Raw genomic sequence first — 20859 nt, forward strand, 5'->3', positions numbered from 1 at the left:
TGAAGACTCATAAAGCTCTCAGAACTCTGATGAAGATGACCATCATCTTCACCCTGCTCCTCATCTAAGGACATCTTACCTCTTCATCTATCTTTATGTAGCTGTACTGTTGTAGTTTATTACTATCTTGGTGGTGAAGGTAATATTAGCTATAAATACTTACCGTATAACTGCTTTTGGGTTCTACATGGAACCCAAAAGGCTACTACCTAGCACCAAAAAGGGTTCTACAAAGGGTTATCCTATGGGAACAGCCAAAGAACCCTTTTAGGTTCTAGATAGCACCTTTTTTCTAAGAGTGTGTAATGCTCTTTGAGCGCTTTAAAATGTCCTTTTATGAATGCAATACATTAGATTCATTCATATATGAACACATTTATGTAGCTAGAGGGCTTTATTTATTATAGCACAGCACATACACTACACTCTGTACCCAGGATCAGTTTGCCATGGGTGTGTGTGAGGACAGCTAGTCGATCAGCGATGATGACCTTAAATTGGCCCTAATAGGCCCGGCTGATTAGTAGTTGGCTCTGTTGATTGGAGAGAGAGAGAGAGAGAGAGAGAGAGAGAGAGAGAGAGAGAGAGAGAGAGAGAGAGAGAGAGAGAGAGAGAGAGAGAGAGAGAGAGAGAGAGAGAGAGAGAGAGAGAGAGAGAGAGAGAGAGAGAGAGAGAGAGAGAGAGAGAGAGAGAGAGAGAGAGAGAGAGAGAGAGAGAGAGATTCCTGCAGCCCTCAGCTGCGAGCACATCTGTCTGTGAGGGGTCCAAACAGCCCCCCACGTGTTTGCTCACGGTTCGCCTGATTGCCTTTCCTTCCTCTTTTCTCTCCCACTAAAGACCTGCTGTCCTTCCTCTCACTCTAATCACTGTGCCGCGGCCCAGAGAGGTGCATTCTGGGAGAGGCAGGGGAGAGGGACACGAGGAATAGAAATAAGGGAGGAATCATATGAACTGAAAATGAGTATTTGTGTACAAGGATATGTGAGCGCGTCAAGAAAGACTAGAGTGTGACTGTGTGTGTGTGTGTGACGTGGGCACCCTGTGCTCACCCTGGGTTTGGAGCCTGCTGTCTGGGTCACAGTGGTGCACCCTGGGGCCTGAGCTCCACAAAGAGGGCTTCTATAAACAGCAGCACATCACTCAGGGGAGGAGCCCAACAAAACCATTACCACGCTTTGGGGTTCATAGAGCTGGCTTCATTATATCTGATATCACTTAGAAATAGAGCTGCAATCAAGACCTCTTCACTGACACCGGAATTCACTCTGACACTCAAATAGAACTTAAAGGAAAACTCACCACAAAAACTATATTTTGGTATTTGTTTCGTCAGTCCATTGTTGACAGTCCCAAAATAGTATGCATGTCAGCAATCAAGTTTTCAAGATACTGTATATAACTTTCAAAATACAGAAATACAGTCGGTATGACGCTAAAGGCATAATAGCGGCTGTATTTCTGTATTTTGAAAGTTATTTATCTTAAACTTGATTTATCACTTGCAAAACATTTTGGGACTATGTCGACTAATGAATCAAATACCAAAATATAGTTTCTGGGTGGAATTTTCCTTTAAGGCAATTTTAAATGTGTATGTGAAAGAGAGATGGAGAAAGAGAGAGGCACTGAGAGACAGAGAAATGTATACATTTCATAAATCAGTTTCAAGGACTCCGTCACATCATTTATTATTAAAACTTTATTTCCTTTATTTTGTGAGATGGAAAAATGATAAAAACGTACAGCTCAGGAACAATGTCTCGTCTAACATAAGTCAGTGTTTTTTCTTTACATAATAACAATGAAATTATAATTGTAACTATCCATGTGTTCTGAAGCAAAAAGAGTGAAAATAAATTATCATAACAATAATTATAACAGCAATTATAACAACAATAGTTGTTCTGTTTGCTTGCTTATTTTTTCAATAAAATCTGTTAAAAACAGGAGACCAGGTGGGTGGTGTGTATTCCAGCATGTGAGGGATGAGGGGTCAGTGGTGTTTGTGTGTGTGTGTTTGTGTGTGTGTACATGTGTGGAGAGGCTGGTCCAGAAAGTCTCTCATACCTATGGTATCAACAGTCTGTCCACAGTAGCCAGTCAGTACAAGTGGAGGGGGGTACCAAAGTGACTTAGTAAAAAAAAAAAGGCTAAAGAACCATGAATGTCCCCATTCGCACCCATGAGTCTCTATCTTCCACACACTTGAAGGGAGCAACTTAGCATGCCCACGTTCCTCTTCACCCTCTCACTTTCTCTCTACCTTCAGTCACGTCTCCTCTCCATCAATCTCTCAATGAGGCCAGGCAAAACAATGTCCTACTGACAGTTGATCCCCATTACCATTCCCCTTCTAGAAACAGACGCAGTCCTCTTTATGTGGTCCCACAGTAGTGGTGGTGATGGGGTTGGAGGGGTGGTGGTGGTGGTGGTGAGGCCTGATGCAGGGGCTTCAGGAGGCTTCAGTGCTCAGCCCAGGCTGGCGACCGACCGGAGTGGTGGGGATGGCCGAAGGAGGGGTGATGGATGGGCGTGGGAGTCGACAGCATGTGTCCGGAGTGGCTGAAGGGGGGAAGGTGGCCCATGTGGGTCATGTGTCCAGCCAGGCTGGGGCCACCCCCAAAGGGAGAAGACCTGTCATGCATGCATTTGGACAGCTCATCGTAGCCATCTCCGGACCGTTTGCCCCTCTTGGACTTGCTGGACATCTTGCGGTTGCGTGTCTGGATGCCCTCCTTCTTCATGGTCATTGGCCTGTTGACCTGTGGAGAGCCAGGGAGGTGGGATGTTAGCCAAGGAGAAGCCAGACAAGCCTGGAGTAATATAGGCTACTGTATATGCTTCATATTGATATTTTGTGGGTTTCAATATCATGTCAAATACTTGTTTCTTGTTTTTTTAAACTGTCCAGAACTAAATTATTTAGTCATTGGACATTTTCTTGCACTCTCAATGCTTTTATATTCAACTATGTCAAGCTTAGTTCGGAATTTCGGATCATTTAGAAAAATCTAAACAACTATGATGGAAAACATATTGCCTTCTTAATAAACATGAGAAAAAAATCTGATGTGCCATAAATATTGTGGAACAGATTTAACAGACATTGGATGATCAAGCCACATTAAAAGGCATGAGCATTTTGCCACTTTTGTCTTTAAAATTAAATAGAATCCTCTCATTGAACATGAATACATGAGGACTGGAAGCCACGCTGAACCTGAAAGGGCTATTCTCAGACAAGTTGGCATCAATATAACTGACGCCTTTACCCTGAATGACAATCCCACCCTCCAGCCTCTCCTGGGAGTAACACCCCCCATTGAAACAAAGATGGATTAATAAAAAGAAAAAACGACTGGCTGGTTCTGCTTGACAGAAAAAGCAGCCTTTGCGTCCCAGCCTCTTTCTCCCCGGCTCCTAAATCGATACAAGCTGTCCGCCTACTTGACCAGCTCACCCCCCAGTTTCTATGTAAGCGGGCAGGCTACTTACATTGTGCAGTTTGTAGTAGAGCCCGCAGGCATTGCACACCGGGTCGCCATTGCCGTTGCGCCTCCAAAGGGTGGTGGTGGTGGTCTGACAGTTTGCGCAGCAGGTGCCAGCTCGTCTCGCAGCGGACTGAGGAGGAGAAAAACGCATAATGTTAATATATTATGAATAAAGCCATTCAAATGTTAGCTGATTTGATCATTGTATTAGGCAACAGAGGTCAATGAGGAAAGTGAACATGACATGAATACGATTATTGAAATTGACTACCGTGACCATTTAGGCGTAGCCAAAGGCGGCTACATTTCAAATGTTCATTTGGAATTTATAGGACATTTCTGAGATTAGAATTTAAAACCTCTCGTTTTAAAAGCCTACTGTAATGTCCCACCAGATCTACCCATATCAACTAGCATCACGCAATGAACATCAGAATAAAGCATTTTCTTCTGTAAATATCTTCCCATGTATTTTTTAGGGTGATGAGGATTATGACTTTGTGTTGCTGTGTAGGCTATTCTCCAACCGACCTCCTCTCAGGGCTACATCCACAAATAACATCAAAGCCAGCGCCAGTTAGACTCATGAAATTGCTTAAAGGGAGTCACCTCTGTATTGATTTAATTGAATATATTCTGTGATCTATACAAGCTTAATTCAATGTTTCAATTTGTGCAATGCTGCAAAAGCTGTTTCTAGTTAAATGCGTTGTTTCTATCTTTTACCAATTACTGCTGTCATATTTAATTTAATTAAGAAATGAGATAGGGCACATTAATAATTTATGCCATCTCTTTGCATGATTCTCCCTTGATCCAGAGAATCAAACGACCCGGACTAAGACGTCTACAAGACCAGGGCCCTGTCTGCCAATGCGCTTTGTGTCCATTACAGATAAATGCTTCACACATAATAAGAAACATTTAAGGTCAGAATACAATAACTATACAGCCATGATGCTGTATGTGTGTTTTTCTTTTAATTAATTGAATGTTTTATCATAGTTGTTCATGCAAAACATCCCGAATAAATACAACGATGGCGACGCACAGAATGTAAAAAAAGAGAAAAAGAAAGACGACAACAAAAAACACTTCGCATTCCGACGCATAAAGCTTGTGCCATTGCCAACCGAGCATGACAAACAATCCATTTATTTTCCAATCCCTCTCCACACATAACTGGGTCCTACAGTGCTGTGATAATCGCTTTACAGTATATGTCAAAGTCTGGCCTGAAAAATGCAGCGGTGTTTGTTGAAGGCGGAAACACCCGGGAACCTAGCTTCCTTATCGGGCCTGGGCAGATATCCGGATAGGAAACAACTGGATGCCCTTTGAACTGAACTCTGAATACACTTGAGCTGAAAATGCAAAGATGCGGCCATAGACCGACCCATGGAAAATGTAATGGACTTCTTATCGGAAGAACGAGGCAGAGGCGCACCGCTAAGGAGAAAAATGCAGAAGGTTTATTTACACCAAGCTGCGCTAAAATGAGTTTACTTGTCCCACTAATACTGACAATGTTGCTAATACAGTCAGAGACTGTGTATTTCAGAAAGACAGTTATTCAAAACATATTCAAAACATAATCCCACCCTATTCACCACTCTCTCCATCCCATGACATTTAGCTCAATGGAAGATAGCAATGGCAAAGACAACAACCATTGCAATATGTTGAACATTATGAATTATTCATTTCAAATAGGCAACCACATGGGTTAGGCTACACATGTAAATTAAAACATTAATTTACATTTAATAACACCAGTGAATTGGGCTACAATTAGGTTATCCAACTAATGCGTCTTTGGCACTGCATGACTGGATGAGTATAAGTATAAGTACAGTGAAGGAAAAAAGTATTTGATCCCCTGCTGATTTTGTACGTTTGCCCACTGACAAAGAAATGATCAGTCTATAATTTTAATGGTAGGTTTACTTGAACAGTGAGAGACAGAATAACATCAAAAAAATCCAGAAAAACGAATGTCAAAAATGTTATAAATTGATTTGCATTTTAATGAGGGAAATAAGTATTTGACCCCCTCTCAATCAGAAAGATTTCTGGCTCCCAGGTGTCTTTTATACAGGTAACGAGCTGAGATTAGGAGCACACTCTTAAAGGGAGTGCTCCTAATCTCAGCTTGTTACCTGTATAAAAGACACCTGTCCACAGAAGCAATCAATCAATCAGATTCCAAACTCTCCACCATGGCCAAGACCAAAGAGCTCTCCAAGGATGTCAGGGACAAGATTGTAGACCTACACAAGGTTGGAATGGGCTACAAGACCATCGCCAAGCAGCTTGGTGAGAAGGTGACAACAGTTGGTGCGATTATTCGCAAATAGAAGAAACACAAAATAACTGTCAATCTCCCTCGGCCTGGGGCTCCATGCAAGTTCTCACCTCGTGGAGTTGCAATGATCATGAGAACGGTGAGGAATCAGCCCAGAACTACACGGGAGGATCTTGTCAATGATCTCAAGGCAGCTGGGACCATAGTCACCAAGAAAACAATTGGTAACACACTACGCCGTGAAGGACTGAAATCCTGCAACGTCCGCAAGGTCCCCCTGCTCAAGAAAGCACATATACATGTTTTTCTGCTAAGGGGACAGGACAACTTCACCGCATCAAAGGGACGATGGACGGGGCCATGTACCGTCAAAACGTGGGTGAGAACCTCCTTCCCTCAGCCAGGGCATTGAAAATGGGTCGTGGATGGGTATTCCAGCATGACAATGACCCAAAACACACGGCCAAGGCAACAAAGGAGTGGCTCAAGAAGAAGCACATTAAGGTCCTGGAGTGGCCTAGCCAGTCTCCAGACCTTAATCCCATAGAAAATCTGTGGAGGGAGCTGAAGGTTCGAGTTGACAAACATCAGCCTCGAAACCTTAATGACTTGGAGAAGATCTGCAAAGAGGAGTGGGACAAAATCCCTCCTGAGATGTGTGCAAACCTGGTGGCCAACTACAAGAAACATCTGACCTCTGTGATTGCCAACAAGGGTTTTTCCACCAAGTACTAAGTCATGTTTTGCAGAGGGGTCAAATACTTATTTCCCTTATTAAAATGCAAATCAATTTATAACATTTTTGACATGCGTTTTTCTGGATTTTTCTGTTGTTATTCTGTCTCTCACTGTTCAAATAAACCTACCATTAAAATTATAGACTGATCATTTCTTTGTCAGTGGGCAAACGTACAAAATCAGCAGGGGATCAAATACTTTTTTCCCTCACTGTATATGTGTCTGAGTACCGATTTAATTACATATTAAGGTATAGGCTATTGATTGAAACATTTATATTATGTAGGTAGCATATTATTTAATTCTGTGAAATAAATGGAATGTCTAATCAGAACAAAACTATTCAGATTTAGCCTATAGGCCTACATAAACGAGGTTTGGCGAGTAAAATGCCTACTGATCATGATTCATGAATCTGTTTAGCTGGGGAAAACAGAAGCTAGAAAAAGTAATTATAGAAGCAAAATAAAAATATTTTATTGTAAAAATGAACTAACGAATTTAAAGTTTAGATCAATCGATGGGCTCTATTCAATCTGTATCGCTGAAGCTTTACAGATTGCTCTTAAATGCAGATTTACCATCAATGCAGTCTCTGTTAAGGAAGGGAACACTGCCTTTAAATTTAAATCAAGCTGTATCTTGTAATGCTGAACTTCCATATGGATTGATTAGAGCCCTAAATCTATTGCGTAATGCTTAGCCTACATTTTTTGAGCTACCCAAAAGTTAGGAGTTGGAATGCGCCTTGGACTACCATTAAAATTGGCCTAAATCACTTCTCACAATTTACTTTTGGGAAACTTGAATATCTTTAAAAGTTTGAGATGGTAAAACTGAATATTCCAAAACAGTGATGTAGTGTGGAGGCTACACGCAAATGTTCAAAATGCAATTTGCGGAAAAACACTGTTTTGAAATATGCACAGCACAATAAACATTTAGAAAGAGGGGAAATCTAAAGATGGACCAACTATCATGGGTTGCTAATATGACTACTATAATGCCTTTAGCTGCTAGACAATGAAATAACGTTTTTTGAAAACCGATAGAACAGGAGAGCGCATATGAGGATGTGTTTATTACATATTTCTATCAACATTTCTATGGTTGAATTTTGTCTTGGCTACTTTGAAGCAAGGTAAGACATGGCTCATAGTACGAAGTAAAATGTCCAGGTTTCAAACAATGAAGGAACAGGAAAAATATAGCAATGCTAATAATAGGCCTAACCGTCTTCTGGTAGATGGAAAGGCTTTCCCAAAAACCTTCTCTATTAAATGTTAACTAGCTACAAAGTAGCCTGCCTACCTGGTAGAATGATATCATGATTATTTGTATTGATCAATCTCATGTGGCCTACTATTAGCCTACTTGCTCAGTACAGATTGGGTTGGCTTGACTATGAAAGGCCAATATGGGTTTTATCATTTTAGGTCATTCAGAGTACATATCAATGTTACTCATAAAAGATGTCACACAGGGTGGGCCTTTTGGGATTTTTATTGCAAAATTAGAGTATACCCACTTCTCCAGGCCCCACTACACTACGGAGTAGGGCTATCCTATAGAATCAAAGTTATGATTCCTAATCAGAGGTCTGAATATAAAATGAAAGAAATAAAACAATTTCAAAATAAGCAGGAACTAAAATTGTATTTATTTTTAAATAACTTGTAATGATAACTAAACAACTCATCATGGTTAATAATATTGAAAATTAAACACAATAATACTTTGATCCGAGACAAAAAATATATATATAAAAGTGTATGTGCATTAAAAATAACAGAGCTTGGAATACTCCTTGCTCCTAAATGCCTGTGCAGAACACTGGACAAAGGGTTTGTGTGTGTGCACTGTTTTTCACTCACTCCAGTGTGGTGATAACTAAAGCAGCATGGGCATTGGTATCAGTGACAGTATCAGAAGTACCAGCAATAATAATAGCAGTAACAATGGCAATAGTAGCAGTATTGTAACAGGCGGTGTAGGGGATCACCAGGGGGTGAGAGGGACAAACAATTCCAGGAAGATCATAGGGAAAATATAACTTTCCTGGAATTGTTCTAGCGGTATCTGATTCATGCTCTATTTGGGCCCCCTTTCTCAGATGTGAAAGGGTAGACAGGAGAGAGACGGGGACTCACCAGTCTGCGTTTGGGCTTGATGAGAGGTCTGTTCTGGCCGTTCATCTTGTGGTACAGGCCGCAAGCGTTGCACAGGTAGTGACCCGTCCCGTCCCGCCGCCACAGGGGGGTGGAGGTGGCACCGCAGTTGACGCACTCGCGCCCCTCTGAGCAGAATTCAAGTGGAGGGAAGACAAAGGGAAATTTATATAATTAAAAAGTTCACACTCCATCAAAAGCTAAACGGTAATGGATTCACATTAAAGACAATAGCTGTCAGGTCCAAGGAGGATACATAGGGAATAATGAGCCTATTGGAGCCACTTTTCATTAGTAGTGTAATATGAAGTCAGTCTTAGCCCCCCCCCGTGAGGACAGTGTCTCAGCGTGCAGGTGTACCAGCCAAGGACAATCCATATGACTGTCATTTGTACAGCTTGGTTCAGGGCGAATCTCCATGGATACAGACACCTGTATGTAAAGTGATCCATGGTAGGAAGCCCAGAGACAGCCAGGACGTGTCCAAAGGTGTCCAAACAGATGAATGTGAGACACCATCAAATTAGAGCAACATAATTCATCAGCTTAGCAGGCACACATGATAGGAAACAGAAGTGTGTGCTGCTGGTGGTGGTATTAAACTGTGGTCTCAACCAAATAGGTGCCCACATTATATCTCAGTATCACTTTATATCAGCCAGCTTTCTCTTTTTCCCTATAGTCCTTCCCTTTTCATTTGTTTACTAAATGTTTTCATTGTTAGGTTTGTGTACCTGACAGCAACTGTGACCCATTTAGTGGTGACCCTGATTGTGTTTTCCTCCTCTGTAGTATTCAGTGCTCAAGCCTTTTCACCCACTACTACATCTTCAGCTGCAGAGAACCAATAGGTGTTCCCTCTCTCTCCTCTCGGTTTCACTGTGTTTAATGCACAGGCTCGGTCAAATGGGAGGTTGCTAAACCTCAACCAAAATGGTTCAAGTCTCCCTCTCCCTGGTGCATCATGTCTTTATCCTATTATAATGTCAGCGACACTCACAGTCCCACCCAAACCCGATAGAGGGATCTGCTCTGGACAGTGGCAATACACACTTTGAAGTGTATTCTGAGTGTTTGACTCTCTCTCCCAGTCTAGCAGAGGGACCAGTATCAATACAGCATCACCTTCCAGCTCCACAAATGCAAAAGCTGTTGAATTGTTGTGTAATTTAGGGAAGTTCCACAGGGAGAGAACACTGAGATCCCACTGGCCAAGAGTAGAGAGAGTGAGGCCTTTGCCTTTTGAGAAAGGAGGTATGTAGGTGAGCGGAGAGTGCTGGTTTGAGGTTATTTAAACAGGAAGCCACACTGTCTTAAGGTATGTGCTGTCTGCTGAAATGTAATTGTGGCATTTCATACAACAATCAATCACTGCTACATCAGATGGGACTGACAGATAAGGATAGCTAAAGGCAGGCCTTATAGTATTTTGGACAGTAACTCACATAACAGTAGGCTATTCTTGCATTAAATACATTTTATAATTTCCCTTTAAGAGATTTGTAGAGTGTTTGAATTAAATTATTTGCATAACCAATCTACCATCCACAAAGTATTGAACTACTAAGCATCCATCAGATAATATCACTTTGAGCTCTGGTGATAATCTAAATGAAGACAGTTGTTGCTAATATCTCTATACACTAATGAACTGTTAGAGAGACTCCACACTCAACATATATTTTTGGACACCAGGCCCACAACATAATTAGTCTGAGCAAATGCAATAATACATGTCTCCCTATGAGCTCATGTGATGGCTTGATTAACTATCTAATTAATTATCTAATATTTGTATTAATGTCTCTGAAGGTGATGTCCTCATTGGCAGATCCTAAACTGCTATAAGAGTAACAGCTATTATTACAATATCATAATATCGTTATTATCAATTATGAATATCGTATTATGACTTTGTTGTGATTGATATGGTCATTACTACTAGTGTTATAATCATCCTCTCAACTAGGGTAGAGTACCCTAATCCTGAATTTGATTCCTTCTCACCATCACAGCGCACTGGGCCAAGGCCATGCTTAAAAACCCAAACAGCAGGGCTCTGTCGCCTGTGACGGCTCGTCCCGACGGTGCTTTGTTAGTATTGGGGCAAGCAGTGGGCAGGGGTGGAGGTCGTGATTTGTTCACTCAGAGGTATACAGGATATGGCAGGAGCCAGAGCGTCGTGACTCCTGCATTTTAAGTGTAATAAAGAACAACTCTAAAAGAAAACAAGTGGAAGCGAACACTTCTGCCAAACAAGGACATTGGTGGGATATATGTTCAGCATCTAAACCAGATAAACATAAAAACGTCCACTTTGAATATGGTTTCAAAATAGTAACAAAATAATGATTCGGTTACCATTTGTGCAGTTTTGTAATTAATACAAAATTTACTTTAATTTTAAATATAGGCCTGTCACACATGTTTATTATAGGCCTAGGCCACGTAGCACTTTCGACAGGCCTAGTCTACTAACAAAATCAAGCACAATAGGCTGTGTTATTACATTTTCTACTGAAATATTATTATATTCAGCACCCTCTTAAAAATACTATATCCTACTATAAGCCAAATAATCAACGAGAAAATACATTTTCACGCTGAATTCCCTATTTCTATTTTGGTGACTGTTGACTTTAGGCTATCAACTCTTTGACTCGACTCAAAAACGTTTTATCATGTTCAAGCTGGTCCTGAATATTTGCGTTTGTAATCGGTGACTCTGATTAGTCGTTTCATGTTAGATTCCCCTTAAGTGACCCTTTTAAGTGGATGGTGTTTACAAGTGGTGACGAATGCGATGGAACATAGATAAGAATCGCTGGGATAGGTTTGGGAGGAGAGAGAAGCGCTGCAGGTAAAATAACCTGAGGAAACTATTACAGCAACCAACCGTTCGACAGCGAAACACATACCGGACCACCCAATCTATTTCAAGATCAAATCAACATTTATAGCCCTACAAGTAAAATCAACATAAAGTATGTTAATTATTGTATGTGCCCTGACAGAAATCGATGCACTTCCAAAGCGTTTTGACAAAATATAGGCCGAGTTTATATCGTCAAACACGCAGGCCCGTATATTGGTATCTTAAAACGTACATAATTATACCAAACTCTTTATGCACAGGGTAACTTTTGTAATAGAGTTATGAAACTCACCTGAGCATGACCGGGATTTGCTTTTACACTTCGGCGTAAAGCTGGATGAAGATCCACCCAGCAGGCTACCGGGGTGGAAGAGGCTGCCGCCGTACTCCTGTGGTGTTGGGAGAGAGTATGGGTAGGTCGGGATGGGGAGGTGCGTTGCGGGAGTTTGGGCACTCATCGAAGCCAGGCTGTTGCGCAGAGGACTGCAACCCTCCATTTTCATTCCGTCTGCGAGTGACACTTGGTACTTTATGGACTCCTTTTCATCCATTCTCGCTGAGGTGGAGTTTGGAGAAGTAGGGCCGGGGTCCGGGGACACGTCTTTGGGAGGCGTAGGTGGGAAACTGTAGAGATGGTGCGGGCTGGAGTGGGACACAGCGGTGAGGGAAGACACGGGAGCAGAACTGGAGCTACTACTGCAAGGGTAGCCGGAGCTAGCAGGATGCAGTCCGGGCTTGCTGAAATGGCTGACTGCCCATGCGTTATGGTGGTGGGCAGCAGAGATGGCCGCCTTCCCGCTATCCAGCCACGGAATGCCGGGGCTGTGGATGAGGTGTGGCCGGCAAACCTGACTCCCAAGGCGAGCTGGAAATAAGAAATATGCTATTATTAATTTTTACTAATCGAAAGTGATTGGTTCAGTTCTCTAACAATGCGTAAAAGTGCTGTCTATTCACCTGTTGATGCAAACTCCAAATTATTTAAACTCGACATCGAGTTATCATTTTCTCACTGTAAAAGTTAATAAAATAGCCTACAGGGCACCAACTTAAAAACCACGTCATTTTACAATCACCAGCCAAATCTAAAACAACAGTTAGGCCCCGTGCCATAGCCTATACAACATATTTACACAATTAAATGTTCACGCTTATTGCCGAAAGCATATAGGCATAACTGAGAAGAAAAAAATCCACTGGGAGAAAATGGGACCTTTGTAGAGGCCTTGATTGAACTGCTATTTGCCTATGACCATTTCCTGGTCGTCGCTCAAGTTCCAGAACTTGGAATAAAGAATGTTATTAGCAATTTGCGCTTTTTATATTATATCCGGGAAGTGCCTCTCTCTCTACTTTTCTAGAAACCCCTGCCCCAACAGAGAGGGGTTAAACGACATACTTCCCTTTCCTCTTGCTATTTATTACTAGAAATTCTCGTTTTATGATTCCATGCCGTACGCCAGACACATATAAGCCTAGGCTACACGCTTATGGACATCGATTTGTTCGAGTATTTCATTTCACATATGTGCTTACACGTTGAAGGAAAAAAATGAATAAAATGTCCTAGATTTAAAAAAAAAAAAAAGCCTATAAAGGACTGTTGCGACGACTTTTAATTGGTACGGGATCGTTTTTCTGTGCCAATGGGCTTTGCGCATCACACATAACCATTTATGGCAATAATATAGGCAAAAGCAACAGGCTGGGTTGCACACTCTCACAATTACCTAAAGGTTTAAAGCAGACTTGAATAGAACACAAATACAGTTTAGTCACAAGGATGAGCGCGTCTTACCATGTGCCTGGCTGTATGTAACCCTGGCCCGGGAGTTGGCATAGTAGGGGTTCCCCTGAGAGTCCAAGTGGTTCAAAAACACGTCCACCTCTTCTGGGGGCAAAAGCGGCGCCATGGGCTCCATGTAGTTGTGGGTCAGGCTGTGGTGATGCGAGTCCAGGTGCTGCCCATTCAGCACGGCGTGGTGATGCGCCATCCACCGAGATTGATCGGCTGCGACTTCCATAACTGAGTCGTCGATCTCCTTATCCAATATATAACCAAGACGCCGTAGCCTACTTTTTCTCAAAATATAAATTATCTTTATGTGGTCCTTCTCCTGGATCAAGCACTTTTAAACAGTCCCGACGTGTGGAGAAAAGGATGGACGTAGTGATGCAGTTGTGATACGGGTTTTCTGCACACTCTCCTTAAAGTTTATTTGCTTCAGATATAGAATCCTTGATCCGTCATCGCTCTTACTGACACCTGCAATGAAACAAAACAAAATGTTCTAATTTAATACACAATGTGGTGCCAGACCCTTTTGTACAACTCCTTCGGGGATGTATGCAAAAGATAAGAGATTGTTGTTATCCATATATGTTCAGTCCTCCCAGGAACATTGATTGTATAGATAGGCTAGCCTACCACTGAAGCACTTTTACAAACAGCTTTCGTCACAAATGTAGCCTACTCATTCATATGTATAAAGAAATATATATATAGTTTCTAGCCTACTTCTATTTTTTTGCATCCAATCTTACTCCGTTGAAAAAAAAATTATTATGAATGTACCTGGTGAAAGTTTGATCTATGACTACGATCAGCTGTTCAAACACATTCTAATCTCTGAAACGCCTGATCCGTGAGGTACCCGGGGCACGCTCATTAATGAAATGTGGCTGTACTGATGCGACTGGCGCCAGTAAATTCAATATCAAGCGAGCCGGGGCGGAGTCACCGGCGAGCAGTGACCTCCTGTAAGCCAACCACAGATCAGTATAGCTACAATTGGCTCATGTATCCCAGCTCTTTCAATTTCCATTCTGCTGTCGAAACAGTAATGCCCCGGACCACAAAACTAAAAGACATATCAATCAGCGTTGTAATTTCTCGGGGGTCTTTTTCTCTCTCGTGAAGCTCACAGAATGAGCAATTGGCCTCTGATAATGTCTTCTTCTACCAACACTCAAGAGATGGACAGCCCAGATGGAGGCAAATTGTAACTATAAAATGTAAACCTACCAATTTCTATTACAGTCAACTACATTATCTGGAAAACGCAATATAGGCTGTTGTCGCTTAGCCTTGCCTATACCTCGTTTAGAGAACATATCATAATACTATAAGCTTGAATTCGAAGTGTATGCCAATGCTATTTTGAATAGGCTAATTAAATTAAACCAACCATGATTAGATTGTATAATCTACAGGCTTAGTGGGCTAATAGAAATGCTATCAGACGTCATAAAATAATTATGGTATTTTGGTTAAGCACTCTGTTGGTTATTATTCTGTATTCATTAATAAAGTGGTTGGTTTTACGCATAATGCCTTGTTTTACGCATATGCCCTGGAGAACTGCATCGGCAGGTTGGACAAACTTTACAAATATTATATATGCCAATCATGTAAATGTATCTTAGAACAACAGCAATTACAAGTGTGAATTTTCACGAGCCTGCAATGCAAATAAATACAACTTTCAGCACCTCTAGGATTAATAGGGTAGGAGGCGTTTTATGACCTCGAAAGTGGGGCCATTGTTGTGAACGCTTAATTGTCTTTAATTAGTAGTCACGACATTCTTCTTGTGAAAACACTGGTTTTGTCTCAGAGATAGAGCGATCAAACACTACTGGCATGGTAATAGTGCCTTTTTCTCACTTGGTGGTGCAGACAGGGCGTCAGACCTCACCTGCGTAAAACCAATTGGTGACCATTAGCAACACTTTGTTAATTCTTGTTTACAATCACCTCGTGGGCTAAAACAAGTTGGCTTGCCCAACTCCGGCAGAAAGACAAGAGTGTTGCCAGTTACTTTATAACAAGTGCACCGTTATAACCAGGTAGGCTTTGTCCTATAATCACTCTATTTGCATAGTCTACCCAAATACTTATGTCTAGGTATATATGTGATTTACTTCAGTATAGATTAGAAGTCCTCATACCTTAGGTAAGCAAACGCCTATTCAATAATAGGCTACCAACTGAGCATCTGAGACTCATAATATGTAGGCTTACAAGTACAGTGGCCTTTTACTATAATGTGATGAAATACTGCAGCGTACACACTTTTGCACAGGTATTCTATGGACATGCCATGTCGGGCCTACCTGTTCCAAAGGGAAAGCATCCAGGATGAACTCGTCAGTCGAGACATACTGGCTTACCCACTATGGTAAAAATGTGGCATTTCGTATCATGCGACTTGACGTCACAGCATCACAGAAAAGGGGAAAAAACACCAGCGCATGAACTTTATAATCATTCCAAAAAAGCCTCGAGATCAGCGAGGACCAAGCTTTATTCTGACAGAAATACAGTGATGTTTTGGCTAAGCTTAACTGAAGTAATTACATGCTTCTACTCAACCTGTGAAAAAAGTGATACATGAATGCTTAACGCAATGTTAGCGCAAGGGCATTTGGACAGTTTGGGCTTTGATATGAGCATGTCTGCAGGGTATGTGTGTGGCTTGACATTCAGTAATTGGCACTGGCCAGGAGCCATGACATGATGAGCTCAGCTCTCTGTGCGTCAAATCCTAAAATAAACAAATTAGTGTATGTGGGGGTCATAACACACCCAGGGGTCTCCCTAATTATGTAATCACCCAAATACAGATTTAGCTACAGAAAATGACAGGTGTAGTAGTGAGGACATTTGTCTTAATACGTCGTAATTTATATATAATATGCAACTGTCTGTCGATTCATTGAGCTGCTCTAATTACATAGATTTCAAACAATGTTTTCTATGGCACTTTCTGTACATATATTCCAGTGAAAAAAGTGCAGGACTTCATGTCAACTGCTTAAAAATAATAATAATAATAATAAGCATTGACACAATAGATCTCTCCAAACTATGATGCATCAACTTAACAGCCATGTACCAACTCAAATGTCGAATGTAAATCAAGAAGAATGAAGATCTTGTCTTGACCAAACCCTAAATAGTGATCATAGCAGGAAAAGCCTAACATTGTACTTACAACACCTTCACCCAAATGCATTTAGTTTGTAATTCACCCCTGCTGTCTGTCTGTGTTGTTGTCTGTCCTCAGTGCTGTGCTCCTCTGTACTGCAGCCTGCTCTGTGCTGTGTGGCTGGGACTGGGTGGGTCAGGCCCAGCAAGCAACCTCTCCATTGTTGTTTTGCATGTTTGCCAAATGGATTACTCAACAGGATTTACCCCTCTGTAATTTATACCTTCATTAATCCCATTTGTATCTGTGCTGGAACAAAGGATGGGAGGATGGGTTGGAGGGGGTAAGGAGGGGGGGTCCTCTCTCAAGGACAGCATTGTCTCACAGGGGATAGTATCTAGAGCGGTAGAACCCTTGGAGGTAAGCAAGGGAAAACCTTTATTCCTAAGAAATTTTCCTTGGCTATCTTTACATAGCAAAGACAGGCGTTGTTATGAGAGACAATGTAATAGTAGCAAAACCATGTAAATTCCTAGGTTTCTTTTTCTTTTCTGCTGTAAGGTTGTATCTGTGCAGCTTCAAAGCATGCTGAAGATATACCCTACCACCATTGCTAAGGTAAGGTTGTTATTACTGATCAAGAGTATGTGTATGAGTTACAGAGACAATTCAAATAATTAACAGGTGCTGTTTTGAAATGAGCTTGCCTTTCTCAACCTGTTTCTTCCCCTTGCTCCTGGTCATCCATCATTATCCAGTGGGGTGGGGGCTGGGGTGGGGGCTGGGGGGTAGTGAGAGCCACAGACGGGTTGGTGAAGATAAGCAGAGCCGGGAGAGGAGAATGACACAAACCAGCTGAAGCATTATTGTCCTTTACTCATGGGTAATTAGATCGAGCCAGGGCACTAGGGCTATAGAGTAGACACAAGCACCCAGCACCCAGCACCCAGCACCCAGCCCATCCTAGTGGAAGTGCATGGGAACCCAGAATGAGATGTGAAAGCAATGCTTTTTCACCCTCACATTAAACTACATCCATTTACTTAATTGAATAAGTTACACTGAGGTGCAGCTGAATATTGGAGAAAGTCAAACTACTATTTTCTGAGTTGGCGAATCTAGCTACTATGTTCTAAGGACACCCCATAGTATAAAGGCCCATTATTGGATGGACTTCTCTACATTTTGGCTTCATGTATCTCATTGGCAGCCTTGACATCATTTGAGAGTAGTTTATTTAGATTAGGTGTAAGTGATCATCTTGATTTATCTGAAGTTGACCACAAGACACACACACAAACACACACATAAAAAAGGACGCTTAGTCCTTTTGCATGTGAGGGGACTGATAGGTGATAGGTAACCGTAAGGGGCCACATGCTGAGTTTCGAGTGAAAGTGTCATTTTTATTAGATGATCCCAGTCTCATGAGGGCAATAAATATGCCTGCTCGAGACAACAGTCCCGCCCCTGTTTCTATTCGACCGCTGAGATCATGACGTTTTTGCCCTTTCTTGTGATGAAAGGGGGTTACTGGAGTTAATGCGGTTGAAAGCACAGGTGATTAGTGGATACATCGTCATATGTCAATATAACGCTAATGTTGATCTCACACCCATGATTGGTTAGCCTAGCTGGATCTGCATAATTCCATAAGAACAACTCGAGGCCACAGTAATTTTCACATTTTAAATGATGATGAACTTTTAAATACTTTATGAACATCTAGTACAGAAAATCAGATCACATTAAGTCAGTTCATTCCAAAACGGATACTCGCAATAACCATGTAATAAATAACACTGTTAAACCAATAAGAATATAATCTGGACAAATTATAATCGATGCTCTTCTTCTGCTCATATTATACGGCAGTATTTCTTTGGGACTCGGGAGGACTATGTTAGCTCTTCCAGATGACTTCATGTTCGAAGTATTACATTGTGTTATGTTCCTAGTCTATATAGCATAATATTTACAAAGACCAGTAGGCCTAATAACGAATACTCAAAGGTGGTAGCTATAGGCATAGTAGCCTATACAGTCTCAATGCATTTTTCAGCTATATGCAAACAGCACATAATCGCTGCATATATAGCAACATTGGATTAGATAGGCTACTGCTGTAACTGCGTAACGAATTCTTATGAATGGTAAACTATATGATAAATACATGAGAAACTGTTTGCATAAAATACATTCCAATTGTAGCCTATTGTTGTCATTATTGTGATTGCTTATATTTCATCTTGTTCTTCCCACATTCTAACTACTCCGTGTCATTCCGAGTGCGGTGCCAGGGCTCTCTGCTGCCTATAATGTGTGCAGTCAACGATGCTTCATTATGAGGCAACTAAGTATATTGATAGGCACATTCATTATTTTTGACTGGCATAAAGCTTGGATAGCCTACTCTCACATATTATATTTCAGTTGATGGACAACTATTATTCCAATATGCACCCCAACCAGTAACAAGATTGCAAGGAGCGTACATCCTAAATAATTCCACTTACCACAATACCCTTAGTAAATATTGAATAGCTCTTACCACTTGATGGTTGCATATGTTGTGGTTGATCCCTGTTCTTCGCGAAGTACAGGCTAGATGGACACAAACACAAACTGACTCGGTCCTGCTCTGTCTGGGAGAGGAATAATGAGAGATTCCGTCTTGTATAACCGGGTCTCTGTTTAGCCTGCCTGGCACGGCACGTTTCCCTGTTATGCGCACAGTGATGAAGGTGGTGGACTTGCCCAAAAATCAATCCGCGTTTGTTGGTGATGCTGCTGTAGAAGTTATGTCGCTCTTTCCCAAGAGTTCTGTCAGCTGGCAAGCAGTTTAGCGACCTCTCTCTCTCTCTCCCTTTCACCGCTTCCACTCTCTCTCGTCACTCGCCCTTTCTCTCCACTGAAAACGAGAAAGAAACTTCATAGACATATAGGGGCTAGAGCAACGTAACGATTTCGGTCGGTGAGTCACCCAGTCTCGATCTTGCATTCCGGGTCCTGGTTTGGGCCATTTTTATATGGATTGTGGAGGAGGGTATCTAGTGTTCATTCTTAAAAACATTTTAATCATAAGGTTTATCCGGCCAACAATTCCACTTCATAATCAGTAAGCAGAACAGTTCCTTATGGAATGTTATGTGAGAGTGGCAGGTCAGTATCACTCCACTTGACTGTATAACATCTTCCCAATCAGGTTACTTTAAGCTGTAATAAAAGTCATATAAAGTAGGCCTAGCTGAGCGCTATGCCTAGGCAATATATCTGAAAAATAATCTAATCTATAAAAAACATTTGTTTTGTTTTACTCATATTTTGCAAGCTACATAAATCTACATGCAAGTAATTGGCCTACAGCAATCCGGTGTAATGAATCCCTTCGCCCATTTTGATTGAAATACGGTACCCAATGACCGACCCTCCCTCCTCCCATCTTCTTTTTACTTTGTCCCACACATTAACACCAACTTTTAAAACATGCAAAGCCTCAAAATCTCCTGCACGCGACCTGGGCTCGTGCACTGCCTCTGAAGCCAGGCAGGTGCAAGGGCGCAAGGACTGCTGCATCCCGGGCTCGTGTCGCCTAGAGTACACACACACAAAAAGAGGAGAAAACCAAGCTTGCATAAAGAAAATAAAAAAAGTGAACTCTGACAGAATTAATTGCATTAATTTCAATGCTTAAAATAATTTATGCTAAATTAATCAAATAGCAATCTGTTTTGCGCTCATGCATAGGGCCTTGAATGAAGAAAAAAAACAGACAGAATATACACACTGACTTGACACGAGTTTAATTTTCAAAATAAAATAAACTGATAAGAATCAGTCTGGTCTATGATAGGTTATATCATTTTACAACAAAAAGAAGAAGAAGAAGAGAAGGCTGAGAAAGAAAGACAGTTATCTTGAGATGGCGCTATGTCAACCCTCCATGGAGGCAGAAAAATCTCCCTAGGCTACACGGTTTAAAATTGTGTAACTTCGTCTATGTTGACGCCTTACAACAGTCTGTGCATATACGCCCAGAGAAACACATTTGAAATAGCCTGTATTGCGCATATAGGCCTACATTCTTCTTCAAATAACGTTTTTGCATTAAAATATCAAATTTAATGACGGCACACAATTTAAGACAACATATTTTGTTGAAACTGGATAAAGTGCATTATTGGCTTAGGTCTACTTGCATCCAGTGACTAGTCTTTACCTTCCTTGAAATGCAGACTCGACCCCGGTAGTGATGTTGTTATCCCATTATCCAAAGTAGAAGTTAAGCCACAAAACTGAAAATGCACTCAACATTTGAGATCTGGGAGCAGACATAAGAAGAGAGAAATGA

At 41.4% G+C, this 20859-nt stretch overlaps 1 protein-coding gene across 3 annotated transcripts; it reads right to left on the reverse strand.

The window, feature by feature from the left end:
• Nucleotides 1-2115: 2115 nt before the first annotated feature.
• On the reverse strand, nt 2116-19624 carry LOC121574968 (GATA-binding factor 2-like). 3 transcript variants are annotated; one of them, XM_041887680.2, is made up of 6 exons: nt 19060-19624; nt 13376-13843; nt 11870-12442; nt 8685-8842; nt 3496-3621; nt 2116-2762 (listed from the first exon to the last, which is right to left on the reverse strand). In XM_041887680.2, exons 2-6 carry the CDS (start codon nt 13599-13601, stop codon nt 2463-2465), a joined length of 1383 nt encoding a protein of 460 aa, XP_041743614.1. In that variant the 5' UTR covers nt 13602-13843; nt 19060-19624; the 3' UTR covers nt 2116-2462. The 3 variants fall into 3 exon arrangements, with proteins under 3 accessions (XP_041743614.1, XP_041743615.1, XP_041743613.1); XM_041887681.2 differs by lacking the exon at nt 19060-19624 and adding an exon at nt 14153-14245 and having other exon boundaries at nt 8685-8830; XM_041887679.2 differs by lacking the exon at nt 19060-19624 and adding an exon at nt 14153-14245.
• Nucleotides 19625-20859: the final 1235 nt, after the last annotated feature.

The sequence above is a fragment of the Coregonus clupeaformis genome, chromosome 10, assembly GCF_020615455.1.
Source record: "Coregonus clupeaformis isolate EN_2021a chromosome 10, ASM2061545v1, whole genome shotgun sequence".
NCBI classification, from domain to species: Eukaryota; Metazoa; Chordata; class Actinopteri; order Salmoniformes; family Salmonidae; genus Coregonus; species Coregonus clupeaformis.

Bases quoted from the DNA above. Each gene is read 5' to 3' on its own strand.
- LOC121574968 (XM_041887680.2), bottom strand. From the start codon at position 13,601: ATGGAAGTCGCAGCCGATCAATCTCGGTGGATGGCGCATCACCACGCC. The intron at 8,843-11,869 runs GTGAGTTTCATA...TCCCTCCACTTG, and splicing joins CAAATCCCGGTCATGCTCAG to AATTCTGCTCAGAGGGGCGC. The intron at 3,622-8,684 runs GTGAGTCCCCGT...TCTCCTCCTCAG, and splicing joins TCAAGCCCAAACGCAGACTG to TCCGCTGCGAGACGAGCTGG.